Source organism: Melozone crissalis, unplaced genomic scaffold, assembly GCF_028551555.1.
Source record: "Melozone crissalis strain CALT ecotype California unplaced genomic scaffold, PUWL_Pcris_2 ptg000005l_1, whole genome shotgun sequence".
NCBI classification, from domain to species: domain Eukaryota; kingdom Metazoa; phylum Chordata; class Aves; order Passeriformes; family Passerellidae; genus Melozone; species Melozone crissalis.
In genome coordinates this window covers 18,956,259-18,978,568 of record NW_026535783.1, presented here as the reverse complement: position 1 = coordinate 18,978,568, position 22,310 = coordinate 18,956,259, and the positions used below count along the sequence as shown (strand labels likewise).

At 39.9% G+C, this 22,310-nt stretch overlaps 1 protein-coding gene across 2 annotated transcripts in view; it reads left to right on the top strand.

The window, feature by feature from the left end:
• Positions 1–22,310, top strand: part of TNFAIP8 (TNF alpha induced protein 8) — a 55,587-nt gene that overhangs the window by 20,008 nt on the left and 13,269 nt on the right. The window contains exon 1 of one of the 2 annotated variants that reach the window (XM_054284869.1): positions 16,508–16,576. The exons of the other annotated variant lie outside the window; for it this stretch is intronic. Within the exon in view, the coding sequence (XP_054140844.1) occupies positions 16,546–16,576 (31 nt within the window). The 5' untranslated portion in view covers positions 16,508–16,545. Of the gene's footprint in view, positions 1–16,507; positions 16,577–22,310 lie in introns of those variants that run through there. 2 annotated transcript variants of the gene reach the window in all.

Below are 22,310 nucleotides of genomic sequence, written 5' to 3'. Positions count from 1 at the left end.
ATCCATGTATTCAGGAGAGGAAGCAGTGCTGTTGCTTATAGAGACTGGCTTCCTGTCTTTGCCTCCAACTGCATCTCACCACCACATCTTTGGACTCCTTCCAAAAAGGATGTGGTCTTTTTCTCCTCCTGCTCTGCATTTGGACAGAGATTGTACAATTTCCACTTCGTTGCAGCAGTATCATGATGAACAACCCTTCTCATGTTTTTGATACAGTGGAGTGTATAATGTCATCAGCTGACATGGTGGCTCATGCCATGTTCTACATAAAATGATGCAGGGCATCAGAAGTCCCTGACAAAAGCTGGGATCGATGTTGTGAGAATTCTAAATTCTTTCTGGGTGCTGCAAGGCAAGACAAAGTTTTGTAGAGGATTGACCCATCCAGATGTGCATTATGTGGAAGCTGCTCTCCTCAGCACACTTGGGTGCTTAAGGCACAGCATTTCTGTGTACCTCTGCACAGCAGCTCCATGCAGTGTGGAGGGATGTCGAGCATTTTCCAAAGTGAAAGAACAATTGTCATGCTTCAGTGCTGACAGTCAGCAGTCATAATGTATCGCATAAACAGAACTGAGATCTTCATCCTTTGTAGGGAAGTCAATGACTTTTGGGAGGTTTTCTTATAAGATGACTCAGTTTGGTTAAACATCTGGGCTGCTAGTGAGAGACCCAGCACAAAAGTTGAAAAAAAACAGGACTTGTAATAAGTATTCCTAAGCCTTACCTTTCTATTTGACTTTTTTTGGATAAAAAGTAATGGCTTTTCAGTTTCTGAGCCTATGCGTTCCTAGCACCACAAGTGGGTGCCTTCCCCCCTTCTCAGTCTGAGGTACGAGTTCCTACTGAGCATTTCTGCTTCATCTTCAGAAATACTCACAAGTCCTGGACGTGCTGGGACAGCTTCCCTTCCCCAGTGCTTCCCCTTGTCAACCAGAGGATTTCAGCCTCGTTAACCTGGGGTTTCTCAGCCCCATGAGATGTGCTTGTCAGTTTTAAACACAGGGATAGAGGGGTAGCCAACACGTGCCACCCCATGTCTTCCTGTCAGGCCTCAGTTGAGTTCCTTGGTATTTTCCTGTGTTCAGGGATGGTGTTTCATGGGGCACCTCAGACAGGCATTGATGTCTTTTGCTAAGGAGTCTTTCAAGGCTGCAGCCCTGAGGAACCTGTTTCTTCTGGAGCAGAAGAAGGATGTGAGCATAAATGAGCACCCACCTGAAGGAGATGTGAGGGCTGTTTATTGATAACTACAGATAATTCCAGATGCATTCCATGTATTCACTGTCCTCTGTCATTCTGTTTCAAGTGCTGTCAAGTGATTTTGATATTTAGGTTGTAAATGTTGTAAAGAAACCAAGAGCACAGCAGCCTGATCCAGCTACTTGTGTCCTCCTGGAGGGAGGAGATGTGAGCACATCTTTCCCTGCCACTCAAAATGTGAGTAGACAGTATCTCTCTCAACCAAGATATTGGTTACTGGTAGCATAAACATTTAGGAATACAGCAGAGTGGCATTTGAAAGCACTTTGTTTTGTGGATAAAGTGTGCATGTCTTAGGACTATTTCTGAACAGCCAACCAGGTAGGCAGTTGTTTAATAATGCTGTCTTATTTAATAGCAAATCAAGGTTTGTGTAGACCAGATTGATAGCACAGACTGGTGATGGGGTGCTGAATATATTCAGGTGTCTAGCCTAAAACTAAATTACTTAATTTTTGTAATGAAACTGGTCCCCAAAAACTTTGTAATCACTAAAACATATATAAATATAGAAATACGTATTTCATTTTAAAAGAGTATCAGGGTATCACAAATACAGTTAAACAGGAGCCTTATGGGTACCTTCACAGATGTTAACTGTTAATGGTTTTTGTCACTACCTGGAATTTATCTTTCATAATGTTGCTAACCCTTTTTCTTTTCCTGGAGGTGTATCAGACACTTTGATCAACAGCTTCTCTCTGGTTTGGTGCAGAAACAGATATTATTTATTTGTTGGGGTTGGTAGTTCTGCTGAGATGCAAAAGATACTGTTTCATTTGTGTTGTTTAGTCAAAATAACATTTATATCTAGTTTGAGTTTTAGTATAAACCACCTGTGAATAATTACCTGTGGAGCCAATTTTAGAGCAGATATTTGTAGTTACAATGTTTTTACTCTATGGAACCAGTAGTAGGTGAAATGAGAAATCTGTAGCTTTATACATGAGAGTTTTGCCATAAAAAATTTGGGGAGGAAAAAAACTGCTGTTTGACTCACCAAGGGATTTCAGCTCACAGCCTTGGATCAGATATCAGCACCCTCACAGTGAGCTGACCATTTTACTGGGTTCGCAACCACCAGTAGAAGCTGACATTCATGAACTCCTAGTTCCTGTCTGGAGAGAGAGATGTCCTTCACATGGAAAGGCAGTACCTGGGTCCCCCAAAAGTTCATATCCTGAGCCTCTGAAACAAGACTTTTCTGTGAATGGAGACTGTTAATACATGAATTTGGAGTAAATATAGTCTGTGAGATTTGTTTATTTCTTTATATAATGATGTTAGAAATAACTTCAAAGTGGTAATTTTTTTTTTTTTTTACTTCAAGTCTCCACCAATGACAAGCATTTCTAACCCTGTTCAGTTTTGATTTCAGTTGGAAACCAATTGGTCAGAAGGCATCAGTAGATTTGAGTTGGAGATCAAACAAGATGAGCATAAATCTCTGTGGTCATCAAATATGTTACTTTCTTTCAGATCTTTGTTGCACAAACATGATTAACTGAGTGGTTTCTGGTTGTTGTTGTGCACATTGGCCCTGCAAAGAATTTTACGGCTGCATTTAAGATGAAGAGTTGGCATTAGTGTGCCACAGTCTTCAAGGGATAAATGTTCACAGATACCACATTTCAGAGGATCTGGAACAAACAGACAGTGCATGCCCCGAGTGCTCCATGTGTGCGTGGTCACTGAGGGCTCTGCAGAATCTGGGTTGCCCAGACTCATACAGGAGCTGCTGGTACGTGTTACACCTTATGACTTTAAAATGCAACATTTCATGATGACTGTACTCGCCCGCTTTTTCAAAACTAGAGAAATAAAAAAATGTATCAAGTTCACAAATCTAAGACAAAGAAATGGTGTTTGTCATCAGTCATCACAAAATACCAGTTTTGAATAGTAATTTTTTTTTAATGACATTCCTTTTCTGGACTTTTTGTATTTAGACAGATTTCTTTATGTGTCGTAAATACTTGCATATTTTACTGTAGTAGTTAATTTTTTTCCAGTATTTGCCCATTCATTCACTATTAAATGTTTGTATTTCTCCTATTTCTGATAAATACTGGAATAAATGTCAGAAACCCACTATGACAGATTGGAATTTTTGTTTCTTTCTTGCAGTCATTAGGGCCAAAACTGCTCTTGTTATTTTGTCATGCCTTTGATTTTTGCAGTATTCTCACTTCTTAATCCCTGATCCACATTGTTTGATAGACTGATATATTTAACTCTAGATATCCAGGTATCTACATATAGAGTCTGCTGTGTTTAAATTCCAGAGCAATTTTGAAAAGAAATTAGATTATTTGTGCAGTGACTATGGAAGAGCTGTCAAGAATTGGTCACAAGCTTGAAGGTCAGTCTGCATTTGCAGTATAAACTGTGGAGTAAAAACCACAGAAGATTGTGAAAGCAAACTCTCAGGAAGTGGGGAAACATGATGGCCGTAGTATTATGTTGCCCAAACATGCTCACTGTTTACTGTCAGGTGGGTTCCTGCTGGCTTTTTCCTGACGTTAAAAACAAGCTATGTTATGTAGATGTTGAAATTATCTGTTTTGGGAAGGCATTGCATTAGCTTTGGGTCAAATATATTTGTAGCCTGGACTCATAATGCCACATTTCAGCTCTGCTTTTCTGTTCATCAGCTGGACTTGCTACTGTTTTCTACACACAGACAACTGCACTGAGATCAAGTAAGAGTGTTTGGTTATAAAAATCCAGTCTGAATGAAAGTGAACGTATGAGCTTTGTGCTAAATAGATGCTATTTTAGTGCTTTCAGTTAATGTGTCCCTTAGTACTGTTCTCTTAGTTTCACAGTTAAGACAAGTGTGTCGTGTTTGGTATTTGGTAGTGGAGATTTGCTTTTTCTATTTCACTTACAGAGATCAAGAACTTCATAACTCTACGTTGGTTTAAAATACAGATCAAGATTTTGGGGAAAATCTTACTTGCTTAGATAGCGTTGTTTTGAGTAAAGGGAATATTTCAAGTGGTGGCAGTCCCTGCTTCATCTTTTTTCATAGGAATGTAAATGCATTTGCCATACATTTAGAATTAAATGCTCTAAGGCAGCCAGGAAGTAGAAAAAACAGATTTAGTAATTTTTGTTTCCATACCCCTCTAAAAACATGGCAAGCAATTGTCTCTACCCAACACTGATTAAACTAGAGTATCCTAATTTTTCTGATGGCATGTCTGTTACTATAAATTAGCTGCATAGGAAAAAATATTGAAGGGGGATGCCCCAGATAACTGCTGTTTTGCAGTGGACACAGAAACAACAACAATCACCTAATTTTAGATGTATCATCCTTTTGCCACCGTTTGAGTCGTTCTTAATTTTCCAAAGAAAAACATGTTTTGGGTATCTGAATTCTCACAAAATTAATGAGACTGTCTTTTTTTGTGGAGGTAAGACAAGGAATAACTTAATACTTGGGGATGTTTTTCAAGCCTACTTGAGGTTGCATACGCAATCTGTATACCTGACATTCCTGATTTATGCTGGGCATTTTAATTCAACACTCTGCCCCCCAATAATCTACACCTCTGCATTCAAAACAATTCTGCATGTCCCATAAGAGGAAATGCTGGCACTGATTTTGCAGCTGGGAAGTTGAGTTACAGGTAACTCACCACATCCCGTCCAAGGGGAATAAAAGGTGGTTACACTATCCCTTTTCTGGAAAGATGGGATGGGGAAGGGAAAAACAGAGGGCAGAGCAGGTCTGAACTAAGTCATGGCAGGCAGAAGCTGGGAGCAAGGGGTGAGCCTCCTGAGCGGCGCAATTGTATCCATACTTTGCAGTGATTCTTCAAATTTTAGTGTGGTTTCAAATTCATGGAGCAAAACTGGTACCACTACGTTGCGTGCTATATTGCCATGGTACTGTAGCTGTCCTCTAGATGTAATTAATTTTTTTTTCAAACTAATCTGGGTTTTGGATTGTGAAAAAATGATATGTATTTTGTACTGCTACCTGGTGTTTTGCTGACAGATTTCAGGTTATGTCCTCTGCTTCAGAAGCATTTAGTTCTCCAGATTTGCCATACCAGCATGTACAAAACACAATTGCAGCCTTTCTGTGTGTTGCAGTATAAAATGCTATTGCAGGGCTGCATGGGCAGCCTCTTTCCAGACATTCTAGCCAGTGCTTTCCTGCTCTATTCCCTAGATGAGCAAAATTCATTCAAGAAGCCGTGGGCTTTTTTTAATCAGGGTGCTGTTGCCACCTCGTGGCTTTGGCCAAAATCACTAGCAAATGTTCCATGACCTGCATTGATCACTGACATGTCCAAGTGAGATGGCTGTGGGATGCACAGAGGGGAGCAGGTGGATCTGTTCTGAGAGACCTGACCTCAGTGCAGCTCTCAGAAGTTTGTTACGTGGGATTTCTGATCCAAGTGCCATCCTTGTGTGCAGAGTCAGTGGCATTCTTTGTTCTTTCTCTTGTCCCTTTTATTTTCTAGTGGACAAAGATAGTAGCTATTGTCCATACTCAGTCTCAGATTTTGGAAACACAAAGTCCTAAGCTTTTAGGAAGATTTGCAGAAGCACAACCCTGACAGACTATCTGCCTGAACAAGTAAATCATCTTAAGTATGTGCCGTAATTCAGCTTTCTGTAAACAAGATATTGAGCAACAAGAGTTAGAAGTCTTGTTCAGATCTTGTTATCCATATTTTTTTTTTTTGGAAACTGAATACTTGAAATAGTTCCTGAAAGTCTTGCAATAACCCTTTGAAGTGGTATTCAGTTTGGCTGAGCCCCAGAGTGCAGATTCTGTTGTTATTGTTGCTAAGGCAATTCTGAGGGCTGAGGTGCGAGTTTCCTGTAAAGTGGATAAAATTGTTGAGAAGTTAGACCTATGAAATAAACTCATTTGGAGTCCAGCAAAATTCTGATGTGTTTTGTTGGTTTGGTTTTTTTTTGATTGGAACTGAGAGCAATCAGTAGAAGTCCAATATTGAATTTTAAATGCAATGTGGAGATGCTAACCAGAGTTTACACATGAAATTTGCATGAACATTGCTCACTAATGTAAGCTTGCTTAATAGAGGGAAAAATGAGCAAGGTATGGATTTTCAATGGTTATAACTAAATTAGAGATCATCCAAGACCTTCTTTTTGAGACAAATACTTAATTTTACCTGCAGTTAATTATTTTATATTAAAAAATAACAAAAAGGAGAGCTCCTACTTGTGGTTTAAATTCTCCCAGCCAAAAAAAAAAAAATTAAAGGTTATCTATATTTATCCTGTAAATGGACACCATATGCCTATGCTGGCATGGTAAATGGAGAGGAAGAAGAGGAAGATGGTGCTGCTCTGGGAGACAGACACTCTCACTTGGGCCAGTCTGGAGTGCTGTTTTCTCAAGTGTGATTTAGTTATGCAAATGTTACCATAAGCCAGAGGAAGCAAGTGCTGAAAGACTTCCATAAATTATGAGTTCCTGAGTTTCTTTGGGTATTGAAATTCCAGCACTTGTTCAACATACTCTTAGTTAATATTTTGCAAAAAAGACCGCAAAAAACTCTTGTAAGTGTTCCTCCAGATTCTTTCTGGCTTCAGTCTAAGCTTTATGCAAATAATAAACTGATTTAAAGCCAATTTGGAACAAGCAGATATCAATATGGTTATTTGAAGGAATATCATATAATTAGGTACATCTGGCTTGTGAATGTAAACTATAGCTAAACTCAGTCTTAAAGAGCAAACTCTGCTTAGGTTTAATATCCATTTAAATCTCTCTTTTAATCTCTTAATTGAATTTGTACTAAAAGGAGATTATTCATATAGGTATTTTTAAAAATATTTTTTTAATTTGAAATTTTTTCTAGATAAGATCTCCATTTGATATGCAAGTGGTGTTTTGACTATTTGCATGACTAATGTCTTTGATGTCTTGGAGAAAAAGGGCATAGTTTGATTGTTACGCATTAGTAGAACACTTGGATTGTGTGCTTGGGACTGGAACACAGCCCTCCCCAGCTGAGACAAATGTGTTTTCCCACATGTGCACCACTTTTATATGAACAGAAACTTTCCTTTTTTTAAGATAATTTTCAGTTTCCTCTTCTTTCAGCATAAAAAAAGCCATTATTTGCATACGCTTTGGTAGGATGTTTGAATGCGCTGTATTTAACACTAGTTCAGGCGCCTGGTTTTTGAGCTCTTTTTGAGTTTTGGCTATGTGATACTAGATTTTCTGTTTGTAATTAAAATACCCATTTCCAGTTAAAATTGTTCTAGCATTGTGTTTTGATGCACAGGCATCAGGCAGTACCACTTCTGTCGTGCTGGGAGCAGATCTGGTGTAGCTCATGGCCTGTGGTGGTGCTGTCAGCAGGTTCTGTGTAGCACCCTGACTCCCTCTACTTGTCTGGTGAAACTGTGACATTATGGTGTGATTTCTGTTTTTAGTGCAGGGATTTTTTCAAATCCGTGTTCTTGGTGCTCTGCCCCTCAGATTTCTTTGGCCTTGCTTTTATTTTTGCAAGAGCTGCAACTACATATAGTAACACAAATATCTCATAAGAATTATATCATTAATTACTGCTGGGAAGTTTATTTTCCTGTGTGACCGAACTACAAAACTAGCTCTGATCTGCTGTACTCTTCACTAGACCAGAGAATTGCATTTTCCTACCTCTGTTCATGCAGGCCACAGTCTCATTTTCTCCAGTGCTGCTCTTTGCTTGGCATAGCACTGTTGGCAGGAGCAATTTGTGTGTAGTCCTGTTACAGGACCTTAAAAAAAGTTCACTTAAAAAAGTGAAAATAGTGAGTGAAATGTTTGCTATTTGAATAAACAGTGCTATAAGCCACTGACAGTACATGTTGCATGATTTTTGCAAGGCCCTCAAAAACAGTCTTTTTGACTTCCACCACACCTGTATGAATTCCCAAACCACCAGACACTGTCACTGATTACCTACTTGTGGCAGTAGCTCTCTGACCACAAAGAAAAACACAACTTCCCCAAGCATCTTTCTGGGAAAGGCTGTAAGAAGATCTGTGGAATTAATAAGAAACAATTCTTACCTTAACTTGCTACACCTGGTATTATGAACATGTAAAATGCGTTATAGAACTTTATTTACCAAAGGGTAGTTTCTTGATTAGCCAATGGTGATGGTATTGTAAGTAAAAAACTTAAGTTTTTTACTTACAGGTGGACAATTAAGTCCACCTGTAGCGAACTAGGATATAAAAAACCGGTAGGTTTCTTAATAAAAGAAATCCATCAACCTTGTATAAATACATAGAATTTATACCAATTATTACCCCAGCTGGGGGCCCATGACTCTGACAGAGTTAATTTTCTTCACAGTACCTAGTATGGGGCAGCGTTTTGGATTTCTGCTGGAAACAGCCTCAATGCAGGAGCATTTTCCTTACTATTTGCACAGGCCAAGGCCTCTTCAGCTCCTCCCACCCCTCCAGCAAGTCCTTTGTGGCTGTGCCAGAAGCTGGGAGGGGACACAGCCAAGATAACTGGCCCAAACTGACCAGAGGGATGGATATTCCAGACCATTTGGTGTTGTGCTCAGCACATAAAGCTGGGGGAAGAGGAAGGAAGAGAGGGACATTCAGAGTGAAAACATTTGCGTTCCCAAGTCACCGTTACCTGTGATGGAGCCCTGCTGTCTTGGAGATGGCTGAACTTCTCCCTGCCCATGGGAAGTGGTGAATTGTTGTGCTTTGCTTGCGTGAGCAGCTTTTGCTTTGCCTATTAAACTGTCTGTATCCCACCCCATGAGTTTTCTCGCTTTTGGCCTTTCAATTCTCCCCCCTGCCCCGAGTAGGAGTGCACAAGTGGCTCTGTGGGGATCAGTTCCCAGTTGGGGCTAAGCCATAACAAGAACAACCAAGCCCTTGAATGTTATTTGGTATGTTTGCTCTTGATAAATTGTTTTGTGCTTTCTTATGCACTGAAACCTTGTTTTCGCGGAATGCTAACTTCTGGATGAGTTAACCACCCTCAGTGCACAATATCTATATGACTACAATAAGACCTCTTATTTTGGCAACATGATATATACGGTCAAGAAATCAGAATTACATCACAATTCACATCTCAGAAGACATGGTGTTGCTTTGTGTGTGAATTTTCAGACTGATTTTGAAAAGAAAAAAGATAGGCCAGTGAAACCCTTTCTGAGCTGAGAGCAGTCTTGTACCCTGGAAATGTGCTGTTCTGTAACAAGTAACAAACATTGTGAGGTTCACTAGAATGGATCAGTCTGAGCCATGGTCCCATCAGGCCTGTGCTCAGAGTGTGCTGTGACTGGTAATCCAACAATTAATGGCAGATGCAGCTAAAATTTATGAAGAAATCTTCATTTTGAGGCTAAGTGAAGGAGTTTCCATACCTCTTAACCACACGAGCTTTTGAGTGTATCTTCACAATAACTTAAAAACAACTCTTGTCACTATTTGGAAACTTAAAATATCAGCATGTTTGTGTCAAGGACACCAGTTTGGAAGATGCACACTGCACGCTGTCTTGACAGTTTGCAAGGTGCTTAGTATCCCGTTGTCTTCCTATCAGCTCAGAATATTTATAAATGGGATCATGGGTATTGCAGAGATGAGACTTCCAAATGTTGTAGCAAAGTTATGTTCAATATAAAGCAGGTTCAACTTTATGGAGTCTTTTGTGCATGTATCCTGCCCTCTCTCCATACATTTTCTGTCAGGGAGAGGAGAGGGAAGTTTAACTGCATCCATACGGACTCCAGGATCTGTCCCCCACATGCTGCTTTTCCTGTCCTTCACTTGGTAGGCTTGTTGTGAATTCCTTTGTCACCCAACACTGCTGCTCATTTGTCTGGTTCATTGTCAAAAGGAGGTCTTCAGATACACTTTTGCACAGCTTACCCTGTGGTGAAGCCGTAGCTTTTGCTCGCTCTGAAGGGCCACACCACCAGTGTTGTGTGGGTTCATTCAGCACCAGATTTGTCATATTTTGCTTTAAGCATTTGGAAATGAAGGTATGGACAGACCTCAGTACACCAGTAGCGGGTGGAGAATGGATGTTTTAATGGGAAGGTCTAGGAAAAGGGAAGGAGGGCAGCATGGGGAGGGGAGGAGAATAGCATGGACTGCTGGATGCCAAGCATGGTGCAAATGCTATTGAGCGATCCCCGAGTAAAATTATCAGGTGACAGTGACATGTTTTTATAATTTGTTAACTGATAGTCGTTAACTTCTATAATTTATTAACCACATGGCAGAAGCACGAGCTAGAGTATCATTCATGGGTTTCCCCAACAGGTGGGGGTATTGCATGTGTTTCAGCCAGTGCTGAAACCAGACCATCTGCCTTGGTCGGAAGTCTGCTGGGCAAAGGGGAAGTAATGAGATAAGGGAATAACAAGCAGCAACAATCAGATCAAACCCAGGAGTACACATATTTTTCATATCTGGATTATATCTCAACCTGCTAATTTTTTATTTATTTATCTTAGGAAAATTCAGCCCAGAAAATTCTCTGGGCTGAATTTTCATAAGATAAAAACTACCTGATAGTTTATGTGCATGCAGAAAAATTAGTTTAAAATTCTGAATCATATGTAACTGAGATGTTAGAGTTAGAGTTGTGCTGTTACATGGAAACACTGACTATTGCTGAAAACAGTATTTTTGACATTATTCATAAGCTAAGCACTGTCTAGGATATCTTGATGTATGTCTTGGTTATGGTAGAAGATAAAACAGTAGCAAAGTCTGGTTGCAGCAAAAGATAGACCATTGTACCTCATATTCTTATTTACAGAGCTATATAAACAGTGCTATTAAAATCACACAGCTAATCAAGATAATTTTTTTTTACTCAACTCCAAAATAATTTAATTGTGTAAGAGTTGGAATTTGGTTTTGCTGTGCTCACACCTTATGGACAGTGCATATTGCACTTTCTTTTGCAATAGTAGAAGTAATACAGCTACAGATGGTGTTGCTTTACCTCTGTGTTAGGAAATAACTTTAACTTCTTGGTTTGCCTGGTTTGCTTGGTCTGCTTGCAACTGTTTAAGTGCATAACTGAAAGCAGAACAACTTGGATAAAGTGGGCATAATACAAATCTTTGTTTCAGCAAGAAAGCTGAAACTTCACTTTTTTTTCCTGTTCCTGTAGCACACTCTCCACACTCTCTCCCCGCATCCTGCACACGCGGTGTCTGCGTGCAGCTTCGTGTGTGGCATCAGCAGAGGGCACAGGCTGCGGCTCAGCTCTGCACCCGTGGGCACCGACAGCTTGGCAGGTGGATTTCTGCATGCCAGGAGAGGAGATGGGCAATGCTGCAAGAGACAGCAGATCCTGCTTTTGTGCTGCAAGATCCCAGTGCTCTGAGAGCTCACCCACCAGTCTGAACTAAGAGAGAAGCGCTAGAAAACAAAAATATTTCCTGTTTTGTAAATCTGTGCTTCTTGAAACTCTGTGCAATTATGATCTGCCTGCCTGAGGAAAAGGTTGTAGTGGTACTGGAAGGAATGCAGGAAAGGAGCAAGTCAAGGGCACGCCTCTGTGCTGTCTTTGCCTGCTTACTCAATCAGTAACCTCTATAAAAAGGTCTTTCAGGGAAGATCTGCAAGTTATTAAGGCATGACTTGCAAAAGAAGTTGTTAATTTCCTAATGATATCTCAGTGTGGCTTCCAGACTTGGATTTAACAATTTTCCTCTTATTTCTATGAGAAAAATACCAACATTATTTGTATGGTTTTTTTCCTGAGGTACTGTGTTAGCATCTGGTTGCCCTTATGAGAGGTCAGCGTGTTTGGAGACTCCATACATGTATGCAGACCAGACCTGATACCCTTTTTTCTGCTTGGAAGGTCTTAGACTTACATATAACAATCTTACATCTTGTTCCCTCTCAGAACATTAGTTTGAGAAAAAGTCAAAACTCTTGAGAATTGGTGAAATGCATTATAGTGTGGCAGATAATTTCCCAGTACATATTTAAAATTGTATACAAAAAACCAAAAATATATGAGTGAGTGATTCAGGATAGTGTCCAATGTTGTTATCCTGTTTGAAAACTTGTGTCATATATCCATAATCCACACACATTGAAGAGCCTCAGAAGCTGAAAATCTGTTAACCCAAACTTCTAGTGTCAGAAATAGGTACAACAGTTTATTGTGGCTAAAAGGAGAAATGGCAAAAGGTTTCCTTGTATTTTTCCTCCAGGAATTCTGGCCTGCCCTCTGCGACATTATCTGTCAGGAAGTTACTTTTGTTTTCTGTAAGGGAATCTGCCCTACAAAATTTTGTTTTGTCTACTGATTCTGTTTTTAGAGTTTTTGCCATTCTTTGTTTTGTCCCTCCTATTCCATATATCCCATGCAGTGTTTACTTGTACACCTTTTCCTTTTCCTCACAACTGGGAGTGTGGTGGGAAATCCCAATCTCCTCAGCTGCTATCAGGGTCTGTCATGTGGTTTCAAATAATTCAGTACATTACAGTCAGTAAAAGAGACATCACTGATTTAGGGAAAGGGACTGATGACTCATCTCTGCCAGGGAATTGTAATTGGGCACAGATTGTATTTTTTTATTGTTTAAAGATTTGAAATCCACTGAATGTGACGTTCTGGAAGAGCAGAAGGTATTCATCAGACAACTTTATTATGTTAACAAAATATGGGGAAGTTTGTTTTTTTTTTTTTTAATCACATGAATGTGTGAAGTCTTAAGTGTGACATTACCATGTCCTTCTCTCTAGAACTGTTCTAGGGCTGTACAGGGTTTTTCTTACAGTAGAGGATTTAGTCTTGCTTCCAATGGCAGCTGCCTCCTTTTGAAAGCTTCTTGCTGATACTTTTCTGGTAGTGATGCTGCTTCCTTTTTTTTAATGAAACAAAATATTATAGTCTTTTTTTGACATTTCAGAGTCTTCTTGACAGCAATTTTAGCCCCCCCCCCTTTTTTTTTTTGCTGCTAAGATGCCTATTATTTCTGTTATATACTTACAAGATGCATCATTGTATTTGCAGCTTCTGTATCTAATGGACAAATGCTTGTGTAAAGAGAGCTGTCTCAGCATGGATTGTGACACAAAACATAAACAGGGTTTTGAGCAGGAGAGAGGGGATGTGCTGGCCCATCCCTTCTCCCCATGCACTACTGTAGTAAGCCAGGGCCTGGCTCTAGCCTGCTCTTGCTGTGGTGACCCTTCCTTAGGGTTTAGCAGAAGTCAGGACAATTTACAGATGATGAATTAAAAGCCAAGCCAAACCAGAACTAGCTTTTTTTTTTTTTTTAAAGAAAAACCAAAAGTTTGATTTTTTTCATCAGAGAAGGTTGGAAAGGACCATACTCCCCTTGTCTTACTCAGCTTTGAAGCTTTTAGGCTTTTAGCCACTGAAGCATATCAGCCCATTTTTTTTGTGTGTGTTGTACACAGATGATTTCATTTTCTTGTGGGAATTCTGGCCTTCCCTCCATGACAGTGTCTGTCCAAATGTGTGGTGAGTTTTAGGCCTTCACTGTAGGAAGGTACTTTTCTGTAAGAGAATCTGTCCCATGAAATTGAGCTGCACCTAATAATTATGTTTTTGGAATTTTTGGGTTTTTTTTTTTTTTTTGGTCATTCCTATTCCAAATCACATGCACAGTTTACAATTAAAGAGGGATTTTTTGGGCTTTCCAGGCTTTTTACTCACTGTGGGATCCAAATCAATCTGGATGCTTTGATAAATAACTGTCACTTCCCTGTAGATGTAGTGTCATCTGTTACCTGGACTCTAGTATTTTTCACTCACTCTGCTTAATTTTAACCTGCCTCATTCCATTACTTTTGCTGTCTTTCTAAGGACAATAATTAAAGTTGCTTGGGTGCAGACTCTGAAAAAGGTGATCATGTTCTATTATCGTATGCCAAAACAAGTTCCTGCTTAACCCAAGAGCAGAAAATTACATACCTGACCAGTCTTTGGCCAAGTTGGAGTCTTTTCACCACTCTTTTCAGTACATGTACTTTTAAGAAGCCTAACAACCAAAATGAAAGAAAAACCAATTTCTCGAGTCTGAATTGAGACCCTGTGTGCAGGAGTATCAGGACTGCATGAGGAGATGTGATTTTGACTTGGTGCATAAGAAATGAAATAAAATCATTGTATTTTTGTTATTTATCCAGTGGGGTATAAAGTTTCTGAGAGATTTGAGAAATCCTGATTTACAAAACTTGCTGACATTTAATCACAGGTCTTATTATCTCTCTGTGTCTGTCTGTCATCTAAAATAACAAAAGGCATCCATCTAATATGTAAATCTGATCATGCAGGGATCTTGATGCTAGCTTATATTCCTGTTTCTCTACAACACTTCCTTTGATTAAAGGACTCCAGGGGCTACTGCAGTTCTTCTGGACTCACCTTATGTTTCTTCCTGTTCCTTCTCTATTCTGTGTGAAGTTATTTGATTGGTTTTAATCTCCTAATTACCCTTAACTAGTACTTTAATTTGTTTTCCTTTTTGTTTATCTTGAAAATGTGGCTTCTTTAGCTACTCCAGTGATGTAGTTGGGATAATACTCAATTTCCTTCTCTGTGCTTTCAAGGATGCAGCATTGTACACCACAGGAGTTGATAAGGCCTGCAGAAGACAGCTAGCTTCTTAAGGAATGTCTTTAAGGAACTCATGGAGTTATGTGTATTGCAAAACAAGAAATTGGCAGTGTCACCAAAAGCCTTTAAAAAAAAGGAAAACTGTCTTTCCTAGGTGTGGGTGGAGTACATGGCAAAGGACAGTCCTTATAATAAAATAACTGCAAGTAGGATAAAACTGCTAACATTCTGAAGTATTATTTACCCCAGTCCTCAGAGCAGCTTTGCTGCAGGTAAAGAATTCGTGCTGTATCTGTTACTTGCAAGGCCATCCTTCCTACATCTGGTCTTCTCAGCTCTGTGAGTGTAAACGCCTTAACGAGTACAAGGGAATGTTACAATCTGAACAGTTTATTTATTTTTTTTCCTCTGTGCCTCAGTGCAGAGCTGCTAACAGCTTTGGCTCTTTCTGACTTCACTGCGAAATACAAATACACTTCTACTTGACTGCAGTAGGACATTTGCTAACTGTTAATAGCTGTTAATGATGTTACCTCCGGGAGACCCCGAGAGCCCTTCAGGCCCGCAGGTTTGACCCTGTGAGACAGAGGTAGGTGGGAATTTGATGGCATGTTGGAGCTGGCAGGGCCATCAGGCACCTGAGGGACCACATCTGTCCTTTTGTCAGAGCAGTCATGTTTCCGGCGAGGTTTGGTCCTGTTCACTGTGCTAGAAATCCATTAAAGGAGTAAGCAGGGATAGATGGTTCCCTAGGACAATGATTTTACTGGAGTCTGTGCTAACTGAGAATAGGCTTCAGAGTAATTCCCCCTGATTTTGCGCTGAAGGCGTGTGTGACACATTGCAAACTGGGAAGTGGCTGCTGAAGACCCCGACCTCTTTGTAAAACTGTATCCTGTAGTAGTTAAAAACATCAAGTCTTTTCTGGGATGTCTGTGGTGTAGCTGGGGTAGCACAAAGAATCCAGATAGTTTTTCCTAGGATGTAAACTGAATCACTAGTCTCAGGGTAGACGGCACCATGCACTGAGCACGACTGAAGGAAAATTATTTTTGCTCAAACTACCTGAAAGAAGGCTGCTACTTCTCATCTTTAAGCACCTATTAAGTCATCCAGTATTAGTCAGTGTAATTATGGAGGCTGCAGAAGTAATTCCAGATGGCAAACAGTGTTGAAATGTACAATTTAGCCTTAAAAACAAAACAATTTAAAATAGATTTTCCTGCAAGTTAAGGGAGCCCCAGTGTGATTGTCAGTCACCGCAATCAGACACTGCTGTGCACTCAGGGCTTTTTTGGCCTCTCCTGCTTGCTTTCTCATACCACGTTGGCAAGCTGCAACAAGTGAAAACTCCACCCTTCCTACAGACTGGGGAGAATAAGATTCATAAACGGCAACAGCTGGCGAGTAAAACCGGGGTTTCTCTGAAGGTGCAGTTTTTTCAGACAGTCGCTGTGTGCAGCTGAGAAAGGGGCGGGCTCCTTTGCAAGTAGGTTAGTTGTGATTTGCTGAATTCGTAGACTTTTCCCCTCAAAACCCCAGCTCGCTCTCTCTCTCTCTCTCTCTTTTTTTTTTTTTTTTTTTCCTCCTTCTGAGAGAGAGAGAAAGGGAGAGGGAGAGAAGTTGACTTGCGGCTGCCTCTCAGCGCGCACGTCAGCGTCGGTCCGGTCCGCAGCGCCTCGCCCGGCACCATGAGCTCGGAAGCCGATGAGCCCAAGGAAGGTACGGTTCGGAACTATTTATTTTCCTAATGTGTTTATTAGGGGAGGAAATCCACGCGCTGCTTCTCCGAGCATGGAGGAGGAGAGTTTATGCCCTCTTCAGCTTTCGGGTATTCAAAGGGGAGGGGGGAAAGGCCTTTGCAAAAGTGTTGGGAGCCCTGGCGAATTTGCGGGATACGAAGGGACCGAACTGTTGGTGCCCAGGGGTGTCTGTCTGCCTCGGCTGTGGTAATTTACCCGCACGTGGAGTACAGATAAGTGGAAGAAACAGTGTTTCAAAACACTTGTAGTCAAATGTCGAAAGAGGAAGATTTCTTTAGTTTGGAAGCGCTGTATTTTTCAGCAAAAGAGGAAGTTGCATGGGGAGAAGTGAAAGGTCATTATTTTGGGAATAGGGTTGATGCCACTTACTTCCCTGCAGATGAGTGTGCGTGTGTGTGTGTGTTAAAACAGAGGAGAGTGCCAAAGCTACAGCGTGCTGCTGCTTCTGCACGGGATCGTGTGGAGGGGCTGGAAGTGCTCCAACAAAAATGCAATTATTCCCTGGTGTTGATCGGGAGGGGGGTGTGAGAGGGATTCGGACAGTGGGGAGCAAGCGGGGGAGGAGCAGGGCAATTTCCTGAAAGTGCCTATATACAAAAGAGCATTTATATAGATGAGGGAACAGGGCAGTGGTGGGGTTGTATGCTGGATTTCTTAGAATGGAATTGATGTTTCGTGGTTACACAAAGTCCTTAGGGGGACTCAAACATACAGAGATCCAGTATGGCTGAGAAAAATAACTTTAAAAGCCGTAAAGCAAGCAGTAAGGTGACCTAAGCATTTTGTATTTGGTAAAAACAAGAACTTTTCAGAATGTTTCAGGTGGTTTTCCCCTCACGGTCTGTACAACTTCCTTCACTTGAATATAACATTACCAGGGGCATCTCTTTGCTTGCTTAAAAGAGGATTTTGTTGATTTGCAAAAAAGTCTCTTTGCACTGAAACAGAATTAATGCTTATAGTGCTGGTAGAACCTGGTAAGTAATGGAGCCAAATAGCCTCTGTTTTGATATGAATAATCCTTCTATTTTTTTCCTTGTCAAATGAACGGCTGAACCAAAAGGCAGCTTGTCTTTTTTTTCCTTCCTTTTATTTCCGAGAAGATTCTGTGGGACGGATTTATTGAAAAGCAGAACTGTACAAATTATTTCTCTATAGAAACTTTGAAAAAGACAATATGTGAACATTCTCCCTCAGTTTTACTGCAAGAGAGATCTGCTTGCATGCTATAGCAGGGAAGGTCCTCTGGTTTATACAGGAAGGTCCAGACAGTTTTATGAATCTGGCTATATTTGAAATGTAAATTTTACTGTTTGAAGAAATGTCTTACCTTCTTAGCTGACTCTGATTCTTAAAATCAAATATGTTTGCCTTTCTGTACATTTCTTCATAAACAATTTGAGGTGCCAGGATATTCATGCTGAAAAAAAGCATTTGAGGCAGGTGTCTGAGAAAGAAAAAAAAAGGAGGTAGCTTTTTGATTAGCTATTTTTAACTTGGGGAATATTTGGGTTTTGCTGTTCTTTGTTCCTAATGTGTTAGAATGGAAAATGAAACAGTAACCATTGCGGGAAGATGAGGTACAGATGTCACTGGGAAGGTTTTTCAGTCAGTCTGTAAACATATCCCTGGTAATATATTCACATCTTTAAAAGAACAATTTAGAAAATGCATGAGGAAAGTGTGTATGTGAATAAAAACTGGGATTATTAGGTAAAAATGTAGAATTGCAGCTGTCATACTACTTTGCCTATGTCTGATTGAACATTTATGGAATATTTATAAAATACTGAAAAATGCAGTCAAATACCGTGTACTGGTAGTGATCCAGTGTATGTGGCATAAAATAGTCAGAGTCTTTCAACAAGCTCTGTTTCATGAAGAAACTTTGGTTTTTTGCATAAAGAAAATGGATGCTTCACAAATTCAAACTGACTGTTTGTCTCAGTCTTTTGACACTGAGGATATATAATCTTTAAGTGGTTTACCAAAGGGGAGGTTGTTGATTTTTGCTTTAGGTGCCAGACTAAATGTCGCTCTAAAAGAGAAATTCTGATTTACCCACAAACTATATGGTCCACCTAGGGAATCAGGAGGTAAGGTTATGGAAGGAGGAGAGGGTGCACTTAGACAGTTACAGAACAGGTATTTCACCAGATCCTGTACATTTCAAGGCCAAAACTAGTGATGAAGGGTACAGTGGCTAATCTGCTACAAGCTAAAAAGTGAAAGTAGGAGAAGGCTACATGAGAAATGTTGGTTTAATGAACGTTTATAAGCATAGGCAGATTTTTTTGTTTGGTTTCATTAAAGCAGAGGTTCTCAAATGGCCAGGAGCTGGTAAAGGGGTCTGTGAGGAGTTCTGAAGTTCAGTTGCATCTTCCAGGCGTGACTGCCTTGTGTTAGAAGATCAAGCTCAGAGAGTTGAGGGTGCAGTAATAACATTGAACATTGTGTATGTTCTGCCAACGACCTGATGCTGAAGTGAGCAATACTTTCAGCTACCTTATGCAATGGAATTGCAGTAATTGGAGAACATTGGGATGTCTATAAAAGTAGACTTAGTGTGGATTATTTTTAAAAATCTACATAACAAGATCCAAGATTGTAGGCTTTACTACTTTAAAAATTAACTATATCCACTGTTGCAATGAAACCTAAAATCAAGGTCAATTTTGAATGGCTAAGTCCTAAAGATTTTCTTTTTGTAATTCATCAAATAAAGGTAGAGCATTTGACCTCAAGTAAAATCAATTTTTTTTTAACAGGAACAGAGACTAAAAAGACATTGCTAGAAGACAGGCATTGCCCCGGTATATATTACACTAATTGCTGAATATGGGGTATGCAGCAGTGTATGTGGGCTTTTCAGCTTCTGCCTTTGATGTCTTCATGGTCTGTATTAGAATGGTAACATGAAACAGGTTTTTTTCCTCATGCCATGCTGCTCAGTAACTTCAGAACACTCTTTGTATTCGTCTGTATCCCACCATGCTGTGGTAAATATGTGCATGTGTCTTTATGGCATCAATCTGTATTGCATTTACAGATTCCAACAACTGTCATGATATAAATAACCCTGTCACATTTTCTTGTTTTCATTGCTTTCACCCCAGATGAAACAAATCTTGTGTTCAAGTCCATAAGAAGACTTACAGCATTTAACTGCATGGCATAATTTCACTCTGGTGTTGATTGGTGGCATGTCACCTACAATGGAAGGTACCACATGGTTTCAGGCTTTGATTTGACTGAATTCCTTTTCGAGATCTAAAGGAAATGTTATTACTGCTGTTGTGTTAAAACTATGTATAATGAGTGTACATTTTAAAGTACATGGCAGCACCAATCAAGATTATTGTGATGTGAATGCAGCTCTTCAATAGAGGGAAACAGTAGTTTATGTAAAGCTCCAGAGAACTTCAGCCTCATGCTACAGGTTTTATGCAGTATATTAAAAAAAACCAGGAGAAGTCTAATATCTCAAAGGAAAAGTTAAATAATAACAGATATCAGAGTGAATGTAATACATAGCCTGTAAACCAAACTCAGACACGAGTGAGAGCCTGCACTGCACCTTTTTCATACTTAGTTTTGAATACCACATTTCAGGAGAGAGAGAGAGATCAGAACATGCCTACAAGTGCTTGGAGATTTTTTTAGACATGATTAGCATTTTTTTTAATCCAAATGAGATTACCAAAGAATGAGCTCACCTGTTTTGTTCCTTTTAGAGCTCAGAACAACACAAGGGTTATAAAATCACAGAGCAGCCACTGTTTCATGAAGTTGGTATTCCCTCCCATAAGTAGCGCTGGATTTGCTTTGACATTTTGCAGTCATCTCTCATGTATGAATGTTTTCCAAGCTAGAATTTTGTTCTAGACAAGAAATCAAGTGCTCTTGTGCTCCTACAGTCCACTTACTCCACCTCCTCCATCAGTGGGACTCAGTAACGTATCATTCTCCATCCCACTAATTCCAAAACTAGAATTTGTTAGAACCTGTTTTTATTTTATGACAATGAATGGGAAATCCAAGCTGTAGAAATAGAGCGTGTCATTAGTACTTAACCCCACAGATTTGAATCACCTGCTGCTCTCACCCAAAAGACTAAAAAATGTGGTCTTCCTTTGTTTCACCTGCTCTTTGCTTAGTCTCTCTTGTCAAGATAATAATCTTCATAAAGCATTAAAGCCCATGAAACAGGGACCTTTTGTTGTAATAGTCTGGACAGTTCTGTTCTGAAGCATCATCTGGCTCCAGTGGATGTGTTAGAGATCTTGATTACTCAATTTGAGAGTAATCAAGATCTCAAGATTTTTTTTTATCTCACAGATAACTTTCTTACTGTTGATGAGGAGAATGAAAAGATAGCTGGCTGTGCATATCATGTACACAGCTTTGTAAATCACAGCAATGCTTGACAATTTGGCCTTTTGTGCAGTCCCTTCTATAGTTAGTTGGAATTATTAATAGGACAGAGTGATAGGAAAAAAAGTATCCCCCTAGTACAGGAAAGCAGGAAAAAAAGAAAATAAGCTTGTGAGAGTTTTGAAAGAATTATTACTAACCAGGTGCTGTAAAACCATATCACATATGCATGAGGAAAGCATTGCCAGAGGTACAAATAGCAGGGAAAAAGGAAAACAAAGAAGCTAAAACCTTAATGAAGAAGAAGCAATGGGAAATTTTGGGGGAGTAAGAGTACAGTTCATAGGCAAGTTGGAACTGGTAGATTTTTTTTTTTAGTGTAGTTTGGGCGACAATACATTTAATGAAATGAGATGCAGGAAATAAATATCTGTGAGGACAAAAACTACCAGGGTTTGTAGCACAGCTGCTGTAACTTCATTGAGATGTGGGCCCTTGAATCTATCAGTCGGAGCACTGACTTCAGGCTGTAAAGCCATAGGACTCTGTAAGAAGGTCTGCACCTCTCCCCTCCAAAACTGAAAGAATGGTTGTTTTTATTTTCCTGGCCACATTGGGGTCATCTTTGAGATAACCTGTTTGTGAGTGGATCGGATGGCCACTCTGATTGCTTTTCCTACAGGCTCAGAATGTAATTAGTTGAACTGGTGTTTTTTTGTTGTATAACACATTTGGAAGTCCATATGCAGTAGTTGTTTTCTGCAGGACACATTGTACCTCATGTATTTATTAATCTGTGCAGCTGGATCAGATGAGGAAGCTAGCTGGTAATTTGAGCACAGGCCATGGGATAAGCATGGGCTGTAGCTGATAGATTACTTCAGAGAATCACTGAAACTTGACAGGTTAATCATTTAGCTGTGATTGTAGGGTTGAATGCTAGATTGCTTTGAGAAAATTCCATTAATATAATTATACTTATGCAATCAAATCCAAAATGAATTGCAAGTTTCACATGCTTAGTTTCAAATAAGATACAGTCCCTTGAGCTATCTGGTTGATAGAGAGAATCATAGATTAACTGAGGCTCTAGGGAATTTCTAGAGGTCACTGGGCACAACCTTTCACTGAAGGCAGAGCCAGCTTTCAAGTTGGATCCAAATTCAAAGCTAGATGAGGTTGCTCAGGCTTTTTCCAGTTGCATTCATACTGTCTTTGAGAGTGGTGATGCCACCACTTCTCTATCAACCACTTTTCTAGCACCTCAGTGTTTGGTAACACTTGCTCTGTCGTTCCAAATGAGACTTCCCCTTGACGCT